We start from the raw sequence: 22,592 nt of genomic DNA, 5'->3' as shown, positions 1-22,592 counted from the left end.
TGACTGGGAGTTGAAGGCCACATATTTTAATATTGACATGTTTGAAAAATATTGTTCCAAAGAATGGAAGCTGCTTCATTGGATCCTCCCTCCCTCATCATTTGCAGGATAGGAATTCTCAGCACACTTTCCTTAAGTGATTGTAAGGATTAAGCTGACTCTGGGTGGAAAGAGGTATCCAAGTGCTAATTTTGCTTTAAAACCTGGCCTGTTATCTCTCTCTGCCCTATTTTTGCACTCATCCAATGAGATCTGGGTCACATTATTAACACAAACAGAAAAAACAGTTCAGAGCGCAAAAATGTTCCATATGGCACAGGCAAGTAAGCAAAGCCATAAGGTATCTTTTTTCCTGCATGTGAAATAAGCAGCATAATATGGAGATTAATAGTGGAAACTAACAATGGAATATTGATGGCAGGGAAAAGCAAGACGAATGATGAAGGTCTAAGCAACTTATAGTCCAAAATACCTAGATTTTACTTAGGCCACCTACTCATTTTTGAGGTATAAAAGCTTGGGTCAGTCTCTGTTCTGGGTCTAGTTATAATTCATTGTTTCAAAGGGGAAGGAACATAGAAGAGAATTCTCTTGCCTCCCCTTCCTGCAAATATTCTGTTCTTAAAGGCATTCACATGTTGACCTGCCCTTGTTCTGGATCTTTTGAGTGTGTCCTTGGAAGCACATCCCTCTGCTTCACTCATAATTAGTATTCAAGGTACTACTTTTGAAATAATCCTGCTAATGCCAAAAGAATGTGTCAATTGCAAATAGAAAAATCAACCTGCTGGAAAAGAAATGCAGATCTCTTCCATGGTAACGTACAAAAATATCAAATCTTCCATGGTCTCAGTGGGCTGATACCTCTTTCTTTGCATTATTTCAAACTGAGATACGATGACAACTGGGCTACAGCGTCTGCAGATAATGTTAATTATTTTTTCTCCTGTGTCCTTGAAAAGGAACCTGAATAAGATCAACCCAGCACTCAGTGGCAGAGTTGAAAGATGGCACTCAGGTTTTAAAAACCAAAGCACACTCCCACTCTGAATCCCATTCGTTCTACTCTACTTTCATCCTGCTGTAAATAGATTATTATTAACCAATAAACTGTTCTTGTAGGTTTTGGGGTAATTGGTGTGCGCAGCCGTCCTTCCCCAATCTGAGAGCCCTCTATATGTATTAGCCTCTTTTCCCAGAATAAACTTGGCCACTGCTGAGAATTCTTGCACTTGGAAATCTGTATGTCTAGAGAGCCCCAGGTCTGAGGACACATCATGGCCAGGAAGCATCTTATTAATGATAACAATAATGAGTGGAATTTTCTATGGTATGTTAATCTTAAAATCAGCCATACTTCTTTTCAGAGAGATGCCCTAGATTTCTATTACTATCCTTGGGGATTCCTCTGGAAATTTTACATATGCTAGTTTTCTGTCAAGAATTCTTTGCCTTATAATTTATTTCTATATTTTGACATTTCCCTTTATAAACAAAATAATCTCCTTCTGACTCTGTATCAGAAACTTGGAAGAGGGGATTCTGTGAAGAACTAAAAATAGGGTGAAGCTGCAACTATAAGAAAAACAAGGATGGGATAAAATCTGAATTGCAAGGCAATTTCTGTGGTTGCTTTCCCAAATCTCATTGTGGCATTCATGCTTCTTTAGTATTCAGTATTCTTGAGTTACAGCTTTTGGAAGCAAAAGCAAAAGATATCTATGTATTTTTTTTTCTTCCATTCAATTTTGTCTGTTTTTGGGAGATTGCCTTGATAGGTTTCTGCAGTTTTCTTGGCTAGATTTGTCGGAAGTGTTTTATTATTGCCCCCTTCCTAGGGCTGAGAGAAAGTGAGTAGCCCAAGATCACCCAGCTGGGCCTAAGACAGGGCAAGAACTCATGGTCTCCCAGTTTCTAGCTTGATGCTTTAACCACCATACCAAAGTGGCTCTTATCAATGGCTTAGTTTTTGGCAAAAGAGGATGGAAAAAATGAACAATCTTTTTCATATAATCTCTATTCGAATCTGTTTTGTGATACTTTCCACTTAAAATCAGATGAGATTTTTCCACAGGAAAATGACATGTCCAGTGCAGCTGTTGAGTTTTCTCTGTGTCTGACCAGGCCAAATTTTTGAGAAGAACTATACAGTTAACTGGGTGATGCAACATACAGTGTAAGGATCTGGGAACGCCTTTCTGACCTTGGATTTCTAAAGCATGAAATTTAATTATCCTGGTCTTACCATGCATGACTTAAAGTTATGGCCCATTAAATTACGTAGTCAGCACACTTGACTCCATTACTCCTCAAGGGTGTCATCTCATTTGGTTTGGCTTTGTGCCATAAGACTAAAGAAAGGAAGTTTCCTGAATTGCCCCAGCCAAATTCAGCTCTTCCTGCTTGGTTACCACAAGGTTAACTTACATTTCACGAACTCTTCAACAGAAAATTCTTGGTAGAGCTTCTGAACATATGTATGAAAAGATAATGGAATTTTAGCCAGCTGCAGTAGATTTCTATTTGCATGTAGTTGACTTAAATAATGTGTAATGTTTATGAACATGGCAAATATTGAACTATCATTCTAAGACTTTCTTTCTCACATGGATTCTAATTCATGCTTTATACAATGCGCAGAATTCTAATCAGCCATCGCTTGGGTGGGCTGGGAATTCCGAGGAGATAGTTTAAAATTATCTTTAACAAAATTGTTCTTGCACATGGTTATTTTCTTTAACTTCCTAGATGGAAATGTCTGTTTATTAAGAGAATTTATATGGTCTCCCAACTCATTCTCAGTGATTCTGGGCATTTTATGTTAAATGTCTTTCCTCATTTTAGTTGTCCATATTTAAAAATAATTATAATTATAAATGATACTGAATTAGGAGATTTTTTTTTACTTTTACAATCCCTTCCTGAAAGTTTTTCCTACAATAAAGTAGTCAGAACAGACTTCTACTTTTAACAGGATGCTGTGTGATATTCCCATAATCTGATGCTGCCCAGAAGCAGGGTTAATAATCAGCTCCATTTGCCATAGAGAAACATTTTGTACTATTACAGTTGCCAGTCTAAGCTCATACTTGAACTCCAGTGAATGTAGACAAAAAGACCTTCATGCTTACAAGTCTGCCATAGAAATGAAAGCCAAACTTGCTTAAGTTTGTACTATAAGCCACTTTCCAATATAAGCACCACCCTTCCCAGATGGGCAGCATATAAATTTGGTGATATACATACATACATACATACATACATACATACATACATACATACATACTTACATGATAATTCAAAATGGTCATTTTTATTTATTTAAAATATTTCTTATATCACTTCTCAGTCAATAAAATCTTATGGCAGTACATTGCATGTATATGAATATTAAAAGTTCTTAACTAGAGGTTTATTAACCAAAAAGAATCACTAAAAGTAGAACATGTAAGAAGTTGGAACAACAGGCAGTGATAGATATGTGTCTATCAGATTGTCTATGAAATATTCAAAACTATTACTGTTGCTAAAACATCATGAAATCACTGAAAATAATTGTAATTGAAACAGAATGGCAGGGAAAGAGATAGAATTTTCATTTTAGTCTGTAGAACCTATCTGAATGAGTCTTGTCTCCAAATCAATATCAGTGTTAAACTGGTATCTCCAATAGCTAAAGCAGCTCTAAGGAAGTAGAATACTACTTCCTTTCATTTAGTAGTCTATTGTTTTCAGACAGCAGAATTGTGTCTGCACTCTTCCTGTCTACCATTGTGTCACTGGTTGCTAGGGAACCAGCTATGGTAACTTAAGGGAGATCTTACTAAATGCAGCAAAGTATTATGTTGCATTTAATAAGCTTGTCTTGTGTAGGGTGGGGATGTAAAACTCAAAACGCTTTTGTAGAGGTCAAGCCAAGGATTGCTTGTTATCTTGTTTGGAGTTCCAACTTTTACTTTGTCTTTTGAAGATAAATGTAGTACCTCTTTCAGTTGATATGACTTTGCTGAGGAGTAAAGCAGATTTGTCATTTATGATCTATAAGGAAGTAGTCATCAAATGAACCCTGTTGTTGAGCAGAGCTGCTGTAATTGTTCTTAATCTTTCCTTCACTCACCCAATGCCCTCCAAGATGTTTTAAATTTGAGCTCACAGCAAACCTGTCAGCACTGGCTGGCAATAAGTTGGGGTGATAAGAGTTGCAATCCAACATATCTGGAGGATTCCATGTGTGAAGAGGCTGTTATACTAAGCATTTACTTTGCCGCATTTTCCAAATCTTGCAATTTGCCACAGGAATAGGCAGATAAATAAAGATAAGTTTCTGATCCCATTGTTTCTAGTTATAACTAGCTGGGACTTAACAATTCTAAAATGAAATTTGAGTATATGAGTAGTATGCTTATGAGTCATGGTTTGTTATACACTTAATTAACTACAGTGATGAGAAAATAAGTATTTTTTACAGTATATGCTTTATCAGGGCCCACATGTTTCAGTTTCACATTGTAAAATATATTTATTTTTAATAACACATTGATGTTGTGGAAGAAATCTCTTTTTTCTTAAATTCAGGGGAAAGGAATGTGGAAGAAGTATGTAAGAGGAGAGTGTACCATTCTGTTAGGTAAACTATAAAATACAAAGACAATCTTGAATTGTAATTTTGTGGGTGTTCCCTTCATTTGTTTGATGTCTGGTCATCTTCCTTTATAAGAGGCAACTATCACTATCTTATAACAAAATATTCATATTGAAACTAAAAAAAGGAGATGTCGTAGACTTAAAAAAGAACAATTTCTATTTGGGTAGGTAAATGAGAGCAGGTACTATCTATGTGTGAGACTAGGGAATTAAAAGGTGAAGTAAGTTTTGTTACTCTTCCTCTGAATGAGAGTTGATCCTGGATTCAGATTTTTTAAAGATATCCTGATAAAGTAAAAGTGTCAGGATGGAAAACAAATACCTAAATAATGAATCAATGGCATATGGTTTTCTTTTGTCTTTGATTTGTTGGAAAAATTTCCAGGGTTTCTAACTCATCACTAGATACTCTCCACTTTATATAAATGGAACTAGATGAGTCATTTGGCTTGATTTGTGTCAGGGGAAATAAGAAGAAAAATCGTGTCTCAGCATAATATTGGAACTGATCCTCTCAGATCTTTGATTCCTTTTTAGTTTAGTTTTTTGAATCAGTGACGTAGATCATGTTTTCATATCACAAAAGTGTCTTTTTTCAAGACACTTCTCTGAATGGTTGTGATTGATTGCAACAGCCCAGCATTAGAAATTTTGGCTAATACTTTAATTTAAAATATTTTTATTCTGTCCACCCTGAACTTATATCGTTGACACATACACTGAACTTCTAATGATTGCATTAAAACAGAAAATTAATTCCAATTAAGTGACATCAAAAAATAAAGCATAGTAGCAAAAAGCAAATCTCAATTCTGTTTTTGCTCTATGACAGAAAATTTTGCATTCTTTCTGGAAAGAAATGAGACAAAAGGTGTTTACGACATTATATTGCTGAAGAGTTTGTGGCATTGATATTAAGTTTGAATCTACTTACTATCTATATAAGGATATGTCAAATACTCTACATGGGGCTACCCTTGAAAAGTATTCGGAGACTACAGTTGGTCCAGAATGCAGCCGCGCGAGTGATAGTGGGTACTCCTCGATACACCCACGTTACACCTATCCTCCGTGAGCTGCACTGGTTGCCTATTGGTCTCCGGGTCCAATTCAAGGTGTTGGTCATTACCTTTAAAGCCCTATATGGCTCGGGGCCAGGCTATTTGCGAGACCGCCTATTACCTCATAGTTCCCTACGTCCGGTTAGATCCCACAGGCTGGGCCTCCTTCAGGACCCGTCGCCCAAGCAGTGCCATCTGGCGGGGCCGCGGAGGAGGGCTTTCTCTGTGATGGCGCCCACGTTTTGGAACCAGCTCCCCCCGGAGATTAGGACCGCTCCCACCCTGTTGGTTTTCCGTAAGCTGCTTAAGACCTGGCTTTTCCGGCAGGCCTGGGGTTTATAAAATCTGACCCCTGGATGACTGTTCTTGTACTGTTTGTTTTGTTATGTTTTATGTGTTTTTTATTATTAGCCGCCCAGAGTCCTCCGGGAGTGGGGCGGCTTATAAATTTTAAAAATAAAATAAAATAAATAAATAAATGGTGATCTATATCAAATACTTTTCATTCCATTTAGTTTATGAAATATTCTATGGGCTATTTAAAAAAATTAAAGATCTTTAATACTAGACACTAGATTTCCTAAAAATTGCAAAATTCTCCATTGAACCTTTATTATTCAAAATTAGTGAATAAGTCTCAGAATTGGTAATAATTGTTTGCTAAATCTGAGCAAAAGATTTACCCAGTTTTGAAATCTGTGGCCATCTAGAAACATTGGAATATTTATATTGTATCTTAGCTGCACTCAAAATCAAAGAAGATTGTACTTGTACAGCAGCAATCCATTATTATTATTATTATTCAACAGAAGGCATAGCAAATATTGCTTTGTATCCAGTGGTGGGATTCAGCCGGTTCGCACCAGTTTGGCAGAATTGGTAGCTAATGTTTTGTTGCCCTGGCCCAGATTGAACTTCCGGAAGTGGCATCCACACAGAGAACCGATTGTTCACATATTTGAATCCCACCATTCTTTGTATCTGCATAAAATATATATTAAATTTGCTCCTTCGTTGATTTAAGGGACAGGGAATTTTCATCATACTTATCTCCAGATGTTTGCATCCTATCCCTCGCCAATGCCAAACTCAAAAGTAGACATGCAGAGGTTCAGATGTCAGCACTGGGAAAAACAGAAAGAATTTAATTTGTTCCTGAAAAAAATAAATAGTCTCATTGCACTTTGTCCAAAGAACAGCCTTCAGCCAAAGCTCCCCTGCTCCTTTAACCCTGTTGGATGAAATACAATCACAGCAGTAGTGATATTCAAAATTCAGGGAGTCTCGGTTACTAGCAAGTTAAATATCAAGTCCTCCCCGCCCCAGGGTGTATTATAGCTTTCTCCCACCTAGTTCTCTAGGTGTTAGACTACAACTCTTATCCTCATCAGCCACCATAGTACTCACTGGGAATTATGGAGCTATAAACACAGGGAATTATAGAGCTACAATATATAACTATAGCTCCTTTCAGAAAAAGAACCAGGTTGAGAGAAGGTAATCTGTGATATTCAGCAGTTAATGGTACAGATGTTGAAAAGTGATAGATTTGCAGATGCTTCACATTGGTGCCTCCCACATTTGTTACCCTATTTCAGTGATGGTGAACCTTTTAGAGTTTGAGTGCCCAAACTGTAACCCAAAACCCACTTATGCATCGTCGAGTGCCGGATGGGTGTGGCTCATTGGCTGGGTGTGGCCAATTGGGTGGGTGTGGCTGCAGTGGTAATGGCAAACTGGGTGGGACTAAAAAGTTCAATCAATCAATTTCAACTTTGCAAGATCTTTTTTTTTCCTGCGAGAATTTGAAATTGACTGATTGAAAGTTTGTTTTTTTGCACACAGCGGCAGAGACCTAAAGCAAAAAGGGTTTATAAAACCCAACTGAAGGCCTAGGACTGGGGCGACGGCGCGCGTGCCCACAGAGAGGACTCTGAGTGCCGCCTCTGGCACCCATGCCATAGATTCGCCACCACTGCCCTATTTTAAATCTTTCATTTTCTATTTAAAAGCTTTGCTCATGCATACTGTGAATGCTGTTGGTCCTACTCCAACATATCAGTGTTTCAATTCAGGGAAAGAACTGAGAAGTCTGCCAAATGTGGGATGTCCCCATTCCTTAATGAAGATGAGCTGAGAGGAATGCAAAAAGTCTCAGCTCTTTACTTGTACTGACAGGAAAGTGAATAGCATTTGCACCTTACCCAGCTCACGTTTCTAAATGGATGCTAAAAGAACAACACTATCCTGCTTTTTCCCCTGTCTGTTCGGATACATTGATATTATCCAAGCCTTTCACAGAGCTTAGTTTAGTTTTCTTAATAAACTAGCAAAGTAGCTGAGCTTTTATAAACAGCTCTAGTTGTACTTTGTCTAGGCAGAAGGAAGCTCTCTTTTAAAAGACTAAGGATTTCTCAATGAAATCTGTGGTGTCATTTTTGTGAAATCTTAAAGGATAGGTTAGAGAGAGCTAACTAAATAGGCAAACATGAATTATTTTCTCCTTAAGATGCATAGTTTTGCAAGCAGGTTTATTTGTTGTGTTGCAGTTGTTTTATCCCAATTTCTGTAGATAACAGGGTTCAAGATACCTGAGACCTGCAGGAAACGCAATGAAAACAAGAAAAGAGTTCCAATATTTTTGCTTAATGGATAGAGTGGCCTTCCTTGCACTTAAATTGATTTACTCTTCTTTCAACTTGAGACAAGAATCAAGTACTTGATTATAAATCTCAATTGGCTATTTATGATAGCAATAATCCCTTCAGAACTGTTCTTTGCTATTTCTTTCTCTGCCTATTTTAACCACTTAATTTTCCTTCTTGATCTTCATTGTCCTTATTTCTTTCATTGGGGGTGTAGTAAAAAGTTAGGTAGATTTTCCCCTCCAGAGAATGAATGGATAAGAATGGGGGGAATGCACGTGCACGCATGCACTCATACACACACACAACACATCTAAGCCAACAGAAGACCATTTGGGGATTGGTAAATTAGGTTAGCTTGTTTTCCATTTCCCCCACTTTTATTGAAATGGTAAGCATATATTTTTTTAATGTGTTGATAATGAAAAATATGCAGTCACCTGAGGGTTTCTTCCCCAAAGGCCAGAAATGTGAATACTTTGTGTTAAATTAAAATATTTTGCTGTCTCCTTTATCTCCAGTTCCTGGAGATTTTGTTATCAATTACTAACATAGCTTGAGTAGGAAACAAAACTATTTTGCATAATGTTGTGAAGAAACAGATTATTTTAAAGTTAAGTTTTTAAAATTGCTTTTCCAAATGTGTTTTCCATTAAGCCTGGACAGCTGTTCAGAAAGGCTGACTATGGAGATTTTTAGGAGATTTATCCTATATTTCTTATCCCCAGAAAAGAATGAATCTAGTATTCTGTTACATCTAAATATATTGTCTATATTATTTATAATTTATATAGATGTTTATTCTCTGCAGTTTATATAAATTTAAATAGTTAAAATTAAATAACCCACCGACTGTTTTAATTACATGATAGCCCTGGTTTGTATTATTTTTAAATGCTCCCTAGTAGTACACAAATGATGATTTCCTACTGTAGAACTCAGCTTGAATGGTACAGTTGAATTTCATTAGTTGGAGGAAGTAGCCAGAAGAGAGAGAATAAAATAAAATACATAGATATTTATTTATTTAGAATAATTATTTTTTAATCAATTTAGTATAGTTATATATACATCCTTGTATAGATTCAGTATGCCAAAATGCATTATTTTAAACCCATCAGTGTTAATTCTCTACTATTAGTTGTAACAAATTCTAGGATGTGGCATTGATTTTTTTTTTTTCATGTATGGCATCCGCATCAACATATTTATTTCAGCTATGTATCCATCTGTGTTTCTAAACTTTTTCTAGCTTAATACTTAGTGCCAGCTAGGTGAGATACCATTTTATCTAATGAATAATGACAATAGGTTTATGAGAATTCTTCCCAGTGTAATGTAAGGATTTAGTGCTGGCCTTGAACTAGGATGACTTGAATCTGCTGTGACAAGAATCTACCTGGTTGGCCTTGGGCATGTCAGTGTCTTTCAGCCTAGTCATCTTCATAACATTGAAAAAATAAAACAACTTCCATGGAAGTAAGGCAGAGAAGTAACCTGCAGTTAGCTGGGTGATAAGTGGTCAAAGGTAGACAGTTCATGTAACAATTGAAATTACCTTTATCATATAAAAATAAGTTTCATATCTGGATAATATTATCTGAAATCAAAGTGCATTTTATTTGTATGCAGAAGCTGCTTATTGAAGCAAAGGGAAGAAATTCTACAAGACTGGTTTATCTGGCTCTTCATTATCACAGAAAACTCATTTGTTTGAAATTGCAGTAATGTTCTTTGTAACATTCAATAAGGAAGCTTATTTATCTGAAGACCTGTTTGCCTAAAGTGTTTTCATAAGTTCCAGTGTCTTCTGAATCAGAGAGGAATCATTTTCTTTCTTTGCCTCTTCTCCTTCCCCTACCCAAATGACTCAGGGAAACAGTTTTTTTTAGTAGAATGGGTCTTATCTGAAGTTAGTGCATAATAAGTGTGTGCAAAGAACTATCAAGAATTTTTAGAGGATTTGATGTAAAATGCTATCAATTATTTCTGTTTATATTGAAGTTTCCTAAACGTGCTATAGTTTAGATACCTGCAGTAAAAACTCTCTTGTTTACACAGTAGGTTTTAGCATTTCAGAAATAATTTTCTCAGAATTGGAAGAATTTTGAAGGTGAAAAATAAGATCATAATAATAGCGAGGATGAAATAAATACAAAGGAAATGATCTTAGGTTGATTTTCCATAGTTAAGTATTTATTACTTTTAATTTCTTGTTGTTATAGCTGTAGTATTTATACAGTCTCTAATATGTATAGAACATATAATCCTCACTTTAACTTGAAAAAATATTTTGGGTGAAAATTGTGTTTTTAATTTCTTAAAGTTTAAGAAACAAAGATATAGAGTTTGGTAAGGTAATCTTTGTTCATAGCAAAGATTTGAACAACTAAGGATGTAAAAAGTCCATTTAAGACCAAAAAGTGTCCCAATATAATTTTTTCATCTTTCCAGATTAGCAAAATATTCTGTGTGTGTGTGTGTGTGTGTGTGTGTGTGTGTGTGTGCGTGCGCGCACGTGTGTGTGTGTGTGTGTGTGTGTGTGTGTGTGTTTCAGTGTGGGTCTTCTTCCACTCCTGTTGCTTACAAAATAAAAACAATTGGTTTGAATAAGCTCTTATATAACATAATGGGTTTACCTTGTCTGAGGCACATGTCTTTAGTCTTTAATAACTTCTGCATGGCATTCAAGAATTTGAGAAAAATTGGGAGTTCAAGAGAAGCAGTATTCACCCAGTGTTTGTCTGTGGGACAGGTGATTTGCAACCCAACTTTTTGATCTATATTTTTGATGATGAGTTGTTTCCTTAAGGTGGCCCTTAGCAGTCATACTGTTCTTATTTTTTCTCTTCATTACTTCTCTCTTGTTCTTTTTAAAATTCTAATTATTTATATTTTGTAAGTCACCTAGAGTTGCAGCTGTAGTTGAGATGGCCTATAAGTTGATTGACTAAACAAATAAGAGTCACATTTGTAATATGTACAGTTCTAGTTCATAGTATATTACCATAGAAGCAGTGATGATGAGTGGAAGAACAAAATCATTTATCATTTTTTCTTTTTCTAATTAACTGAACACTTTTCAGATTAGGTACTGAAATACAAATCTAGGCTTGCTGTTGTCATCCTGCTACTTTTTACAGAAAGAACAGTGGAAGACTATGAACTAGTCTTAATGAGTATTTCCAACATTCCTTGTAATTGTTATATACCTTTTAGGTTTTTTCCTCTCCTTTAAAGCATCTTAACAGCCATTCTTCTGCTGGTTCCTTCTCTTGCAGAAGATGCTGGTGAAGCAGCAGGACCGTCTGGAAGAGCGTGAACAAGACATTGAGGAGCAGCTGTACAAGTTGGAATCTGACAAGCGCCTGGTTGAAGTAATTCTAATTTACGAAAGCTAAAATCAAGAAGAATTCTGTTCATCTGTCAAGAAAGTGCTCTTGATAGGGGAATTTCCAGTGGAGGTTTAGTCTTTGGAATCTCTACCAAATAAATGGCATAGTCATATATTATTGTTCCTCCATGCATGGAACAATTGGAGAATTTCCACCAGAAGCATTAATTCACTATAGCTCTTTAATGTTAATTATATTATTCCTATATATCTTATTATGATATGCATAGAGGAGCTGGGACTAAGGGGTGCATTAATATACAACAATGTGTCTGTGAAAAAGCTCTATTCACTGATCTAGGATTAATTTGGCCTGATCTTGATCAAGGACCAAAAGCAAAAACATATTTTCTTGTAGATGATGTTTTACAACTGCTATGTGCCATTTGCTAAGATGTGCACCCTCGCCACTCTGTTGAATTCACATCTTGAAGTAACTTTATTCTTTTAGCATTTATATAGGCCAATAGAACAAAGTAAATGAACCTGTGTAAAAAATGAGAGTGAAAATTGCCTAGAATAAATTGTCTGAATTCAGCGTTACCAACACTACCCATTATGAGTGACGTAGTAAATAAATAAGAGAAGTCATTGACTCTGGGCACTCTTCTTTCTCTGTATCAATAGGAGAAGGTGAGCCAGCTGAAGGATGAGGTGCGCCTACAGTATGAGAAGATGCATCAGATACTTGATGAGGACCTGCGCAAAACAATGGAGATCCTTGACAAGGCCCAAGCCAAATTCTGCAATGAGAATGCTGCCCAGGTGCTGCATTTGAGCGAACGCATGCAGGAGGCCAAGAAACTGCTAAGCTCTGTTCAGGTCATGTATGACAAGACAGAAGACATCAACTTCATGAAGGTGAAAAGTGGGATGTGTGTGGAGTAGGAGAGATCTGGGTTGAGCACTTAGAATAAAAGGATTCAGAGTTTTTAAACAGTCACTTCAAGCCAGTACTGGGTGCATTAAGCTCAAAAGTTGTAACTTCATTTCCAATCTTTGTCTCCCATCCTGACGATAGAAATTCCTTTATTCTCCCCTCTCTTCATTATAACCTTTTGAGCTTCCATATGCTCTTTCCATCTCTTTGCATTTGTTTTTCTCAAGTTACCCTGATGAATCCTCCATATTTACCTGGCAAAACTATATTATCTTAGATTTGATTAACTTTCTGTAGTTTTACTGACTTGTTTGTTTCATTATTTATGGCTTCTTTCTTTAATAATTTTGAAGCTTCTGCAGCAACACACAAAGATATTGTGCAAAGAAAGAATGAAAGAATATATGTTCCTCTAGAAAAGAGTGTGCAATTATTATTCCATTTCCCTCTTTGATACAGAAATACAGTCATTGTTTCTGCATGTTTAAGTGCTGCTTTGCCCATAAAGGATGAGAATGCCCCCCAAAAGGTTGATAGAACTAATAAGAGAACAAAATTTGATAAAAAAAATTCTGGGCTACAGTAGGACAGGTCTTTCCTCTCAGCTCTCATTAACAGATTTAGACATTCAGTATTCCAAACTAATGCTAAGATCCATACAGTTTCTGCATATGAAGAATTAGCAGTGTCAAAATTAACAGTGGGAATTAAAGTTACTAAGAATTGAAAATTAGCCCATGTAGAAAATTATTTTATCTTTCATTTTACCATATAGTATACCACGGAGACATTCAAATGTGTGGTTAATCTTACCATTTGGCAAGGAGATAGAATTGATCAAGGACTTAATCAGTGATAAATGTTAAACTTGGATAGTTTGGTAGCATAATATTTTTTTAAAGTTCCTTCTTTCATGTGTATAGATATCTATGAACAAAATATATGTTCTAGTTTTAAGCAGAGCAGAAGACTTAAATTGGACAAGTGCTAAACTATTTTATGTACGATATTCTCAGCCAAAATTATGCTGAATATACAGCAGAAAAGGTCATAGTATAACAATTTTCAGTGATTTAGAATGGTTCATCATCTCTTGACCTAATCTACCTCACATTATTATTTGGTAAAATGGTTACTGTTCCGAGCTGCCTAAAAGAACTAGTGGCCAGGGATACATGAATATCAGCAATATTACCCGTACTCTTGATTACATATAGCACAACAATCTTGTTGAATCTCTGGTTGCTCTCAGCCCATTTATGGCCCCACAATTTCTCCTTCCTAAATAGATAAGATTGAAATTTTACTCAGTTACAACAGCAATGGGTACACTGTTGTGGAAGGGCCAGATTGAGGATGGATCTTCCTGGAGAAAATCTATGTGGTCATCAAGAGTTAACACTAACTTGATGGCACAAAATGACTATTTCTCCTTGAAATCCCTCTAAACCCTAAAACTCATACAAAATTCAAACCTATCCTTATAATATTGCAGCATCAGCTATCACATTTCATGCAGCTCTTAGACAGGATAGAAAGTTCTAATTCTGCCTATGGACAGAGGTGAATTTAGATGGATATTTCAAATAATATTCCTTTAAATAAGTTCGGGGATTCTGTTGACTGCTTTTTTAAAATAGCTGCATATCTGGTGTCCAAGAGATGTGTTGGGCTAGAAGTCCCAGCTGTGATAAATTCTGGGAGTTTTAGCACCATGTCTCAAAGGCTATCAGGTTGAGGAAAGTTGCCTTAAGGATTAAGGTAAAAATAACAATATTATTACCTGCCATAAAAGAAATTGTAAATAAAATAAAACTATTATAATTTTGGTCAAGTGGCCCAAGGGCAGAATTCAACCAACAACTTTTAGGTTTATGTATTTGGATTTAAGATTCAAATGTTTTACGAGCTTATTTAGGATCATGGATTTCCCTTGGGTTGGAGTTGCCCAGTCAACCCCCCTACTGATTCCTAAATGTAGCCTCCTTAGGTCATACAACAGATGAATGAGTAAAAATATTACTTCAGACCGCAAATTCTGGATAAGGTTCCAGTCAGCATTCTTGTCTAAAAATCTTTTCATGTACACCAAATGGCCTAATACTCAGTTCAGGAAGTTTCTTCACCTCATGAATATTAATGCCTCTTTTAAAAAGAGGCTTCCTTGTAAATCTCAATAATTGATTGGCAAGAAATTTACATTCTACTAGAATATCTCATTAAATGGGTTGATACATCATATTGCACTTCCCAAACCAGACTACTAGAAGAATGGCAGAATGTGATTTTAAAAAAATTATATGCCAGAACGTGAGGTTATTCTCAGTATTATTAATGTTCAGTAGATGCATGAAGCCAAGGAAGTGTGGTGAAATAAAAGCAATAGTGGTAAACTTGTGCTCTAAAATCCTGAGTCTATCTATCATATACTACAGCTAAAATGATAAAGACTAGTATAGTACAGTAGATAAAGTTATTAGGGTTTCATCTAACTCAAAATATTTGCTTAATAACTTCTGCTAGTTGTTTCAGAGAGAAGATTATTTGTAAGATTAATTAAATTTGTAAAATTAAGAAAGCTCTCTAATTTTCATTGTTATAATCCAGGAGATTTTAGCAAATCTATCTAAAACCAAGAAGCTTTGTGTAAACTACTAGTATTTTTTGCAATTACCCTAAGGTATATTGTACACCACTGATTGAACTTGAATAGCTGATTCCATACTGATCCCATATATTTCAATTACAACAGAGAAATGAAGGGGTATTGGTAGAAGCATAATGTAACACTCTATACCAGAGGGAGAGGGAAAAGTGGTAATATAGTACTTCAGAATGGTCTACGTAATATTCTCATGAACTTTACAACAACCCTGAAAAGCAATCCAGATTATCTTTTCTGAGAAGAAAAAAAATTGTACCTTGACAGAATTCATAATGGTGGTCACTAGATTCCAGAGTTTCAGCAGAAGTCATTTTTGTTAACTGAGAAACTTTGGAAAATGCAGAGAGTGAATCTGATAATATGCAAAACATACGACTCTAGGAGTCATGATACTTGTCAAGTAGTTTGGTTATAGAGTATTTATAGATTGTTGGGAATGAATTTAATAAATTTATATAATCATATAATCAGTGGGAACATCCTAGATATCTGCAGAATTGGGAAAACAGAAGTTTATGTGCCATCAGAGGTCTATATGATTGACAACTACTGATTGTATTTCTTTATTCTTTCCTAGAATACAAAGTCGGTGAAGATCTTGATGGATAGGTAAGGAATCTATTGGCAGCAATTTGGGATTGCATAATAGAGGGTAGTTTGAAATGCAGAAAATCCAGATAACCATCTGAGTGGCTGTAAAGATAACATTAACAAAACTGATTTCTTTCCTGAGCTGCCATTATTATAACCAATGGGTTATTGTTGCACTGTAATGGAACTCTGTTGTCTAGTTTACTCAGAATATAAGAAAATGACAACTGTATTTCTCAAACGTGAGAAATTCAAGTTTTGCTTCTGCATTGATAGAACTAAGTTATGGTTTGGGGGGGGGGTGCTTTAGTTTCTGCTGTACCCTTGTGTTACTTGTGTCCACTTAAATCAGAGCCAAAAAAAGGTGCTTTGAATTATGCCCTGTATCTGCAAAACCAGAGAATCTCATAAATAAACTGTTCTCTGTTAGTAGTGACAGAAACATGTAAGAAAAAGTAGTTTAGATGGTGTTTGGCAGTTGAGAACACCATTTTCTTAAAAAGACCTGGGAAATCTTAAATTTACAGAATTGTTTTACAAGGAAAAAAGATATGTGGAGGAGAGAAAGTTCTTCTTAGGTATATGGGGGGGGGGAGTTTGTCAGAATCCACTAGGAGAGAAATTTTTGAACAATTGAGACTTCCCTCAAATTAGCAGAAGGATGGAGCCTTAACAATAGGTACAGTGGATATTTTTCCAGCTGGCTTTCGTTAAAAAAATACATTGTAATAGATTGTAATGCTCATTTTAAGGACTCAGAACTGCACAGGAGGCAGTCTGCCCCCTCCTAAGATTGGCCACCTCAATTCCAAGCTCTTCCTGAATGAGATTGCCAAGAAGGAAAAACAATTGCGGAAGCTCCTGGAAGGTGAGTGATGCTTCCCATGACTTTTCATCATTTCACTACTGAATTTCCATTTGCATGAATTGGGGACAGAATATCTTTCAGCTCCATTTTTTTTAACAATTATTTTTGAAAATTGGAAACCACAGGAAACAGGATAACGGAAGTGTGACATCATATATGTGAGCAGACCTTTTTTGGTTTGGGGATATTGTTGGATTGAGTTTTACATCTCTTCCCCTAGGGATAAGTAAGAGTTTGCACACCATGTTCACAGATTTGCTTTTATATTTCAAGGAAATAATCCCAGGAGAATCTGGGTTTTTTAGAATAGGGATTTTAAATCAGTCAATGACTTAATAGCTGGCCATCAGCACCCTAATCAACAACTAAAAAGCCACACACAACCAAGCACCATATAAATACTATACATTGAATAGCCCAAAGTGCATATTCTGCTACAGCAGGGGTGTCAAACTGCGGGCCAGACACATCACAAGGAAACCACACCCATCCCATTGCCGGCAATGGGGGAAAAGTTCTGATACTTCGTGTGACGTCACGTGATCGACCCAGATTTCGTCCTGATCTTAAAATCTGTACGTGGTTTTTCAACTATCTATTTTTGGGGAGAAATTAACATTTTACTTTTGTGTTATTTCTTTTAATTTGTCTTGACATTCCTTACAGTGAGCTGCTTTTTTAATTGGCAATTTAATTTATTTTTATTTTAAAGGGTTAGAGGATTGTGGCATGGATGTGATACAAAATGATTTTCTTCCCACAATATTTTCACTGTATATTGTTAGTCCCAGATCTGCTAAGATTAAGATAAACTTTAGAAACAGAAGGCATTCTGAATTTTTTTAACACAGTGGTCTTAACAGTAATGGAAAAATAACTCAATCTGATGAGTTATAACCTCAATCCTTCCAATTGTTGTTAGACTCCCAGCTCTCACAATTTACCATTTTGATTGGAACTGGTAATCCAAAAGCATTGCAACGGCCATAGAATTCCTACTCTGTCCTGTAGAGCATGGCCTTAATGCAGGAAAGAAGTACAGTCTCTTTTATTTAAGATATAGTTCAATAACTGCTATAATGCTGACCCACCTCGGTAATTCTGTAACAACCAATATGATTTTTATTATTATTTGTCAGGTACCTGGGGATGAGGAGGCTGCTATTTTCACCAGTTGTAGTTTGGTTATATTGCTACACTTGGAATGGCTGTTAATGGGTTAAAATTTATGAGACAAGGGCTGAAAAAGGGGTTATAAATGTGTTGCCCCTAGGCTCTAGAATGTTGATATGGATGGCATATCTATATGCTATAAAAATGATAAATGGTCAAATGTTTTAAGATTTCAACATTTATATATTGAATCTTAAAAAAATTTCAAGTGAAAATGATCAAATCCCATGAGATTTCAGTATTCTCGTTAGATTTCATCTAATTATACTGATCAATGATGTCTGTATTACTGCATGATATCATGCTATGGTGACTGAAAAGGTTACCAATTCCTAATTTATAATATTTGCGAATGATATTTTTATAGGCTCTACTTATATGGGAATATTTGTATATCAGAATATTTCCATGATATGACATTAGATAGCAAATGTTCTGAGTGTAATATGTAATGTTATATAGTCTCTCCAAATATATTTTCATAGAAATAATTCATTAGAAAATGACAGTATATTACCTCCAAAATTCTTTCTAAACCACTCAACCCATTAATGTTTAATAATAATATATCTTGCCACAATTGCAGACTTCCTGATTATTTATGCACATTATTATTACATAGACATATAATAATAACATGGCCCTTTATTTGAACAAAGCAAAGAGTTGAGAACTGCATATGTGAATCTGATTGAAGTCGGTTGGAAGGGTGACACGGAAGTATGATTTGCAGTTTCTTTTATTCTATTTTTAATATATGGTCTTACTATTGTTCTGTGTTTTATATTTTGTATTTTGTTATGACCTAATAATTAATCAATAAAATGTTACTATGTATTATCTGAGAGTTATTTTATGTTAGCTTAATATTGTTCTGAAATTATAATCATATTGAAAAGAGATACCTTCTTTACTTATTGACTCTGCCCAATCCATTAGTTATGTAATAATAGAATTTCTATAAATTTTAGGTAAGACCATATTATCAAAGATTTCCATTGAGGCCAAAATCAGTGTGTTTTATGTATCCAAAGCTACCTTTTACCATTACTAGTAAATGATTCATGCTCAAATGATTATGGGCTATAGAATCAACAGTTGGGCTAAGTGCAATGTATATTACTCATAAAGGACAATTTCCAGGCATTTGGGGCATTTTGAGGTTCTTCATAAAATGTTCGTTTCCATTTCTGCTTCCATTTTTATATATGCTGGATAATATTTGAAGAGTGCACCATGCATGAAAATGGCCAGCAACCTAATCTTCAGAAGATAAAAATATATCAAAAATGCATTTTCACTGAGTTTCTTGGTCTTTAGTAAACTATTTCTTGCTGGAATCATATAAATAGTGTTTGCTTTTAATGTGTATGTGTCCTAGATTACATAATTCTGGCAAAAGTGCACAGTGTAGTATTTCCTATTTAACCTAATAGGACATTTTTTTTATTCATAGTCTCCAAATGGTACATGTTAAGTTGAAATTGTTTGATATTTTAGTGAATAAGAAGCTGCCACAGATCAGATTATTTATTTTCACCACATAATCATTAGTCACTTAATCTGATTGAGAAAAGATAAGTAGAAAAATAAACTAGAAGTAATGAGCAACAAGTTCTAGGTAATACAAGAGTCAAATTTGGCTGCTCCATGAATAGATTACTGGCTCAATGATAGGAAGTTCCTCAAGGATCCAAAATTGTGTGTTGCAAAGATGAGACTGGACGATTGGAAAAGCATATGTTGTTGGGGAAATTACTATGAGAATGTACCCTAGCTTTTTCAGGATTGTAAGCCCTCATTCCATTTTATCTTGATATAAATGAAGAAATTAATACATGGGAAAGCATAAACTTTTGAGCCCATTGTTCTGGGTTCCAGAAATCCAGTTTCTGCATCAAAATTATATTTGACTTGGTTATGCGTATTGGAAAACACTGCATGTTAACACCATCTTCAGGGTCTTTCCTGCAGATTATAGATAACAACATTTAGTGAAAAATATTTCCTCTTTCTATTTGTTCATTATAAGAACTGAAGGCCAGCAGACATCTCCATCTAAATCAGGGGTAGTCAACCTTGGCTCTTTTATGATTCGTGGACTTCAACTCCCAGAATTCCTGTGCTGGCTCAGGAATTCTGGGAGTTGAAGTCCACGAGTCATAAAAGAGCCAAGGTTGACTACCCCTGATCTAAATGGAGGAGGCCCCTATAATTACTTTTGTGGAAAGTATAAAAGGAATAGCTGGAATAATCGGGTTCTTTTCCTAGTTTCTATCAGTTTTGAGATCATGTCTGTCTTTGGCATTATCTGCCAGAGTTGATTATATTACTAGCAAATATATGGAGCTGTGTAGCTGTAATAATCACTCAGCTGAAAAAGCAGTGTGACATTTAATGGAGATGTCACCTAGTTTCTCTGTTTCATTTCAGGTCCCTTCAGTACCCCTGTGCCATTCCTGCAGAGCATCCCTATGTACCCCTGCAGCGTCAGTAACTCAGGAGCCGAGAAACGCAAGCACTCCACAGCTTTCCCAGAAGCCAGCTTCTTGGAGCCATCCTCGGGACCCGTTGCCAACCAGTACGTCAGCCAGGGGGCTTCGGCTGGTGAAGGCCAGTCTGCACAACCCATGGTGCCTTGTAGCTCCACGCAGCACATAGTAGGACTCCCCAGTGGCCCCCAACCAGTTCACTCCAGTTCCATGTTCAATCCTTCTCACTATCCCAACAGCACATCATCTCAGCAGTCTGTGCTGTCTCAGTATGGTGGGCGCAAAATTCTTGTCTGCTCAGTGGACAACTGTTACTGTTCCTCAGTATCTAATCACAGTGGGCATCAGCCCTATCCACGATCCGGTCACTTTCCATGGACAGTGTCATCACAGGAATATTCCCACCCACTCCCACCTGCTCCATCTGTACCTCAGTCGCTTCCAGGATTGGCAGTGAGAGAATGGATTGATGCATCTCAGCAACATGGACGCCAGGATTTCTATAGAGTTTATGGTCAGCCTTCCACCAAACACTATGTCACCAGTTAACCATCTGGTCTTGGTAAAATCCTGTTGATTTTTTTTAATCTAGTTTTTGTTGTTTTAAATCAAATTCATTTCCATCTATCCCTAGCACATGCCAGATTCAGAGTGGGGCATTGTTGTCATCTATTATTTCTAATTTAATTCTTTAAAATTCCTTTCTTTGTATCAGGTTGGGGATGGGAAACTGATGGGAAAAATTAACAAGAATTTCAGTCAAGTATTTGCTTTGGATCATGTGACATGCTACTTTCCTGAGGGGAAAACTTAAAGGGACAGATGATCCTTTTTATTTCAAAGTCTGGGCTCTTTGGTTTTCTTTTTAATTATTTTTTCCTTCCCATTTTTAAGACAAATTTCTATCATTGATTCATTAAGAAATGACACTTGTAGAGGTTTTTTTAAGGCTGATTTTTTTTGTGTGTTAAAAGGCCACGTATCGTACATATTGGCATTTTTTTCTTCTTTCAGAGATTTGTAAATACACAATGGCAGGAAATGAAATGCACAAAAAAGGGAAAAGAAACTTAAAAAAAAAATAAAAATCTGTTTTAGTTTCCAGGAGGGAAGTGTGTGCCTAAGTACACACATGGCTTCCTGTGTTTTGTTGATGCAACTTCCTCTAACAAGCACTTTGTATTAAAAAAAAAGGACTTCCTGTTATAAGATGCAGGTATTTATTCTGTAACCAATTTTAGAACACACACACAAAATATTCAAATAAATGTGATCACTTAGTGCAATGCCTTGTTCTGGTTTGCCTGTGTGGGCATTACTGTACCCAACTGTGTCTGAGAATAAGGATATGTTGCTCAGAAAGGAATCCGATAGCCTTTAAAAAATAGATCACACTCTTCTTTGTCTATGCATTCCATTGGGAATAACTCTAAATAGATACTCAGTGATGGGGTAAACATTGAAAAAATGGGTTGAACTATCTGGCAATATCCTATTTCTTATTCAGTGAAATAGGAATGTCATTTCTTTTTGGATGTAATGAAAACATGGACCAAACATGAATCATAACAGTAGTTCAGAATAAAAAAATACATATAATGTATGGGTGCTATAATTAAGAATGATATGCACATTGCATAATGGTCAGATTTTGCTTCTTATTTGCTAAAAACCTGGTTAAAATCTAAAAATGTGAGATTTCCAAATTAAGAAAGATACGGTCATATTATTTTGATAAGCTATGAAGATTATAATATAGTGCCATATTTTGTTTCTTGGGGGTATCTCTTCATTTAAAACAAAAGTATCACATTCTAAGCTTTGTCAGAGTTACACCAGAGATTCTGCCTTTAAACTAATAATGATTGTCTATATATTACACATTTATGCAACAAATCTATGCACACTTCCACAATATTTGATTTCTGAATTCAATGGCATATGCTTCTACATCAGGGATGTCAAACTCAATTTCATTGAGGGCCGCATCAGCATTGCGGTTGCCCTCAGGGGGCCAGGGTGGGTGTGGCCAGGGTGGGTGCGGCCTACTAGGTGGGCATGGATGGGGTGGGTGTGGCCTACTGGGTGGGTGTGGCCAGCTCTACATCATTCGCATCAAGGGTGCCTGTGGGGGCCTGCGCAGGAGTGGGATAGATCTGAGGGTCTCTGGCAGAAGGGG

At 36.1% G+C, this 22,592-nt stretch overlaps 1 protein-coding gene across 2 annotated transcripts in view; it reads left to right on the top strand.

The window, feature by feature from the left end:
* TRIM8 (tripartite motif containing 8) overlaps positions 1-21,699 on the top strand; it is a 64,901-nt gene extending 43,202 nt beyond the window's left edge. For both annotated transcript variants that reach the window (XM_039361642.1, XM_039361641.1), the window contains 5 exons: positions 11,632-11,727; positions 12,372-12,605; positions 15,867-15,898; positions 16,633-16,748; positions 20,355-21,699. In XM_039361642.1, coding sequence (XP_039217576.1) covers positions 11,632-11,727; positions 12,372-12,605; positions 15,867-15,898; positions 16,633-16,748; positions 20,355-20,962 — 1,086 coding nt within the window. In that variant the 3' untranslated portion in view covers positions 20,963-21,699. The remainder of the gene's footprint in view (positions 1-11,631; positions 11,728-12,371; positions 12,606-15,866; positions 15,899-16,632; positions 16,749-20,354) is intronic.
* Positions 21,700-22,592: the final 893 nt, after the last annotated feature.

This window comes from Crotalus tigris, unplaced genomic scaffold, assembly GCF_016545835.1.
Source record: "Crotalus tigris isolate CLP2741 ecotype Arizona unplaced genomic scaffold, ASM1654583v1 scf7180000019328.220996217465:2438092, whole genome shotgun sequence".
NCBI lineage: Eukaryota > Metazoa > Chordata > Lepidosauria > Squamata > Viperidae > Crotalus > Crotalus tigris.
Note: the sequence above shows the minus strand (reverse complement) of the source record. Positions and strands in the feature narration are given on the sequence as shown.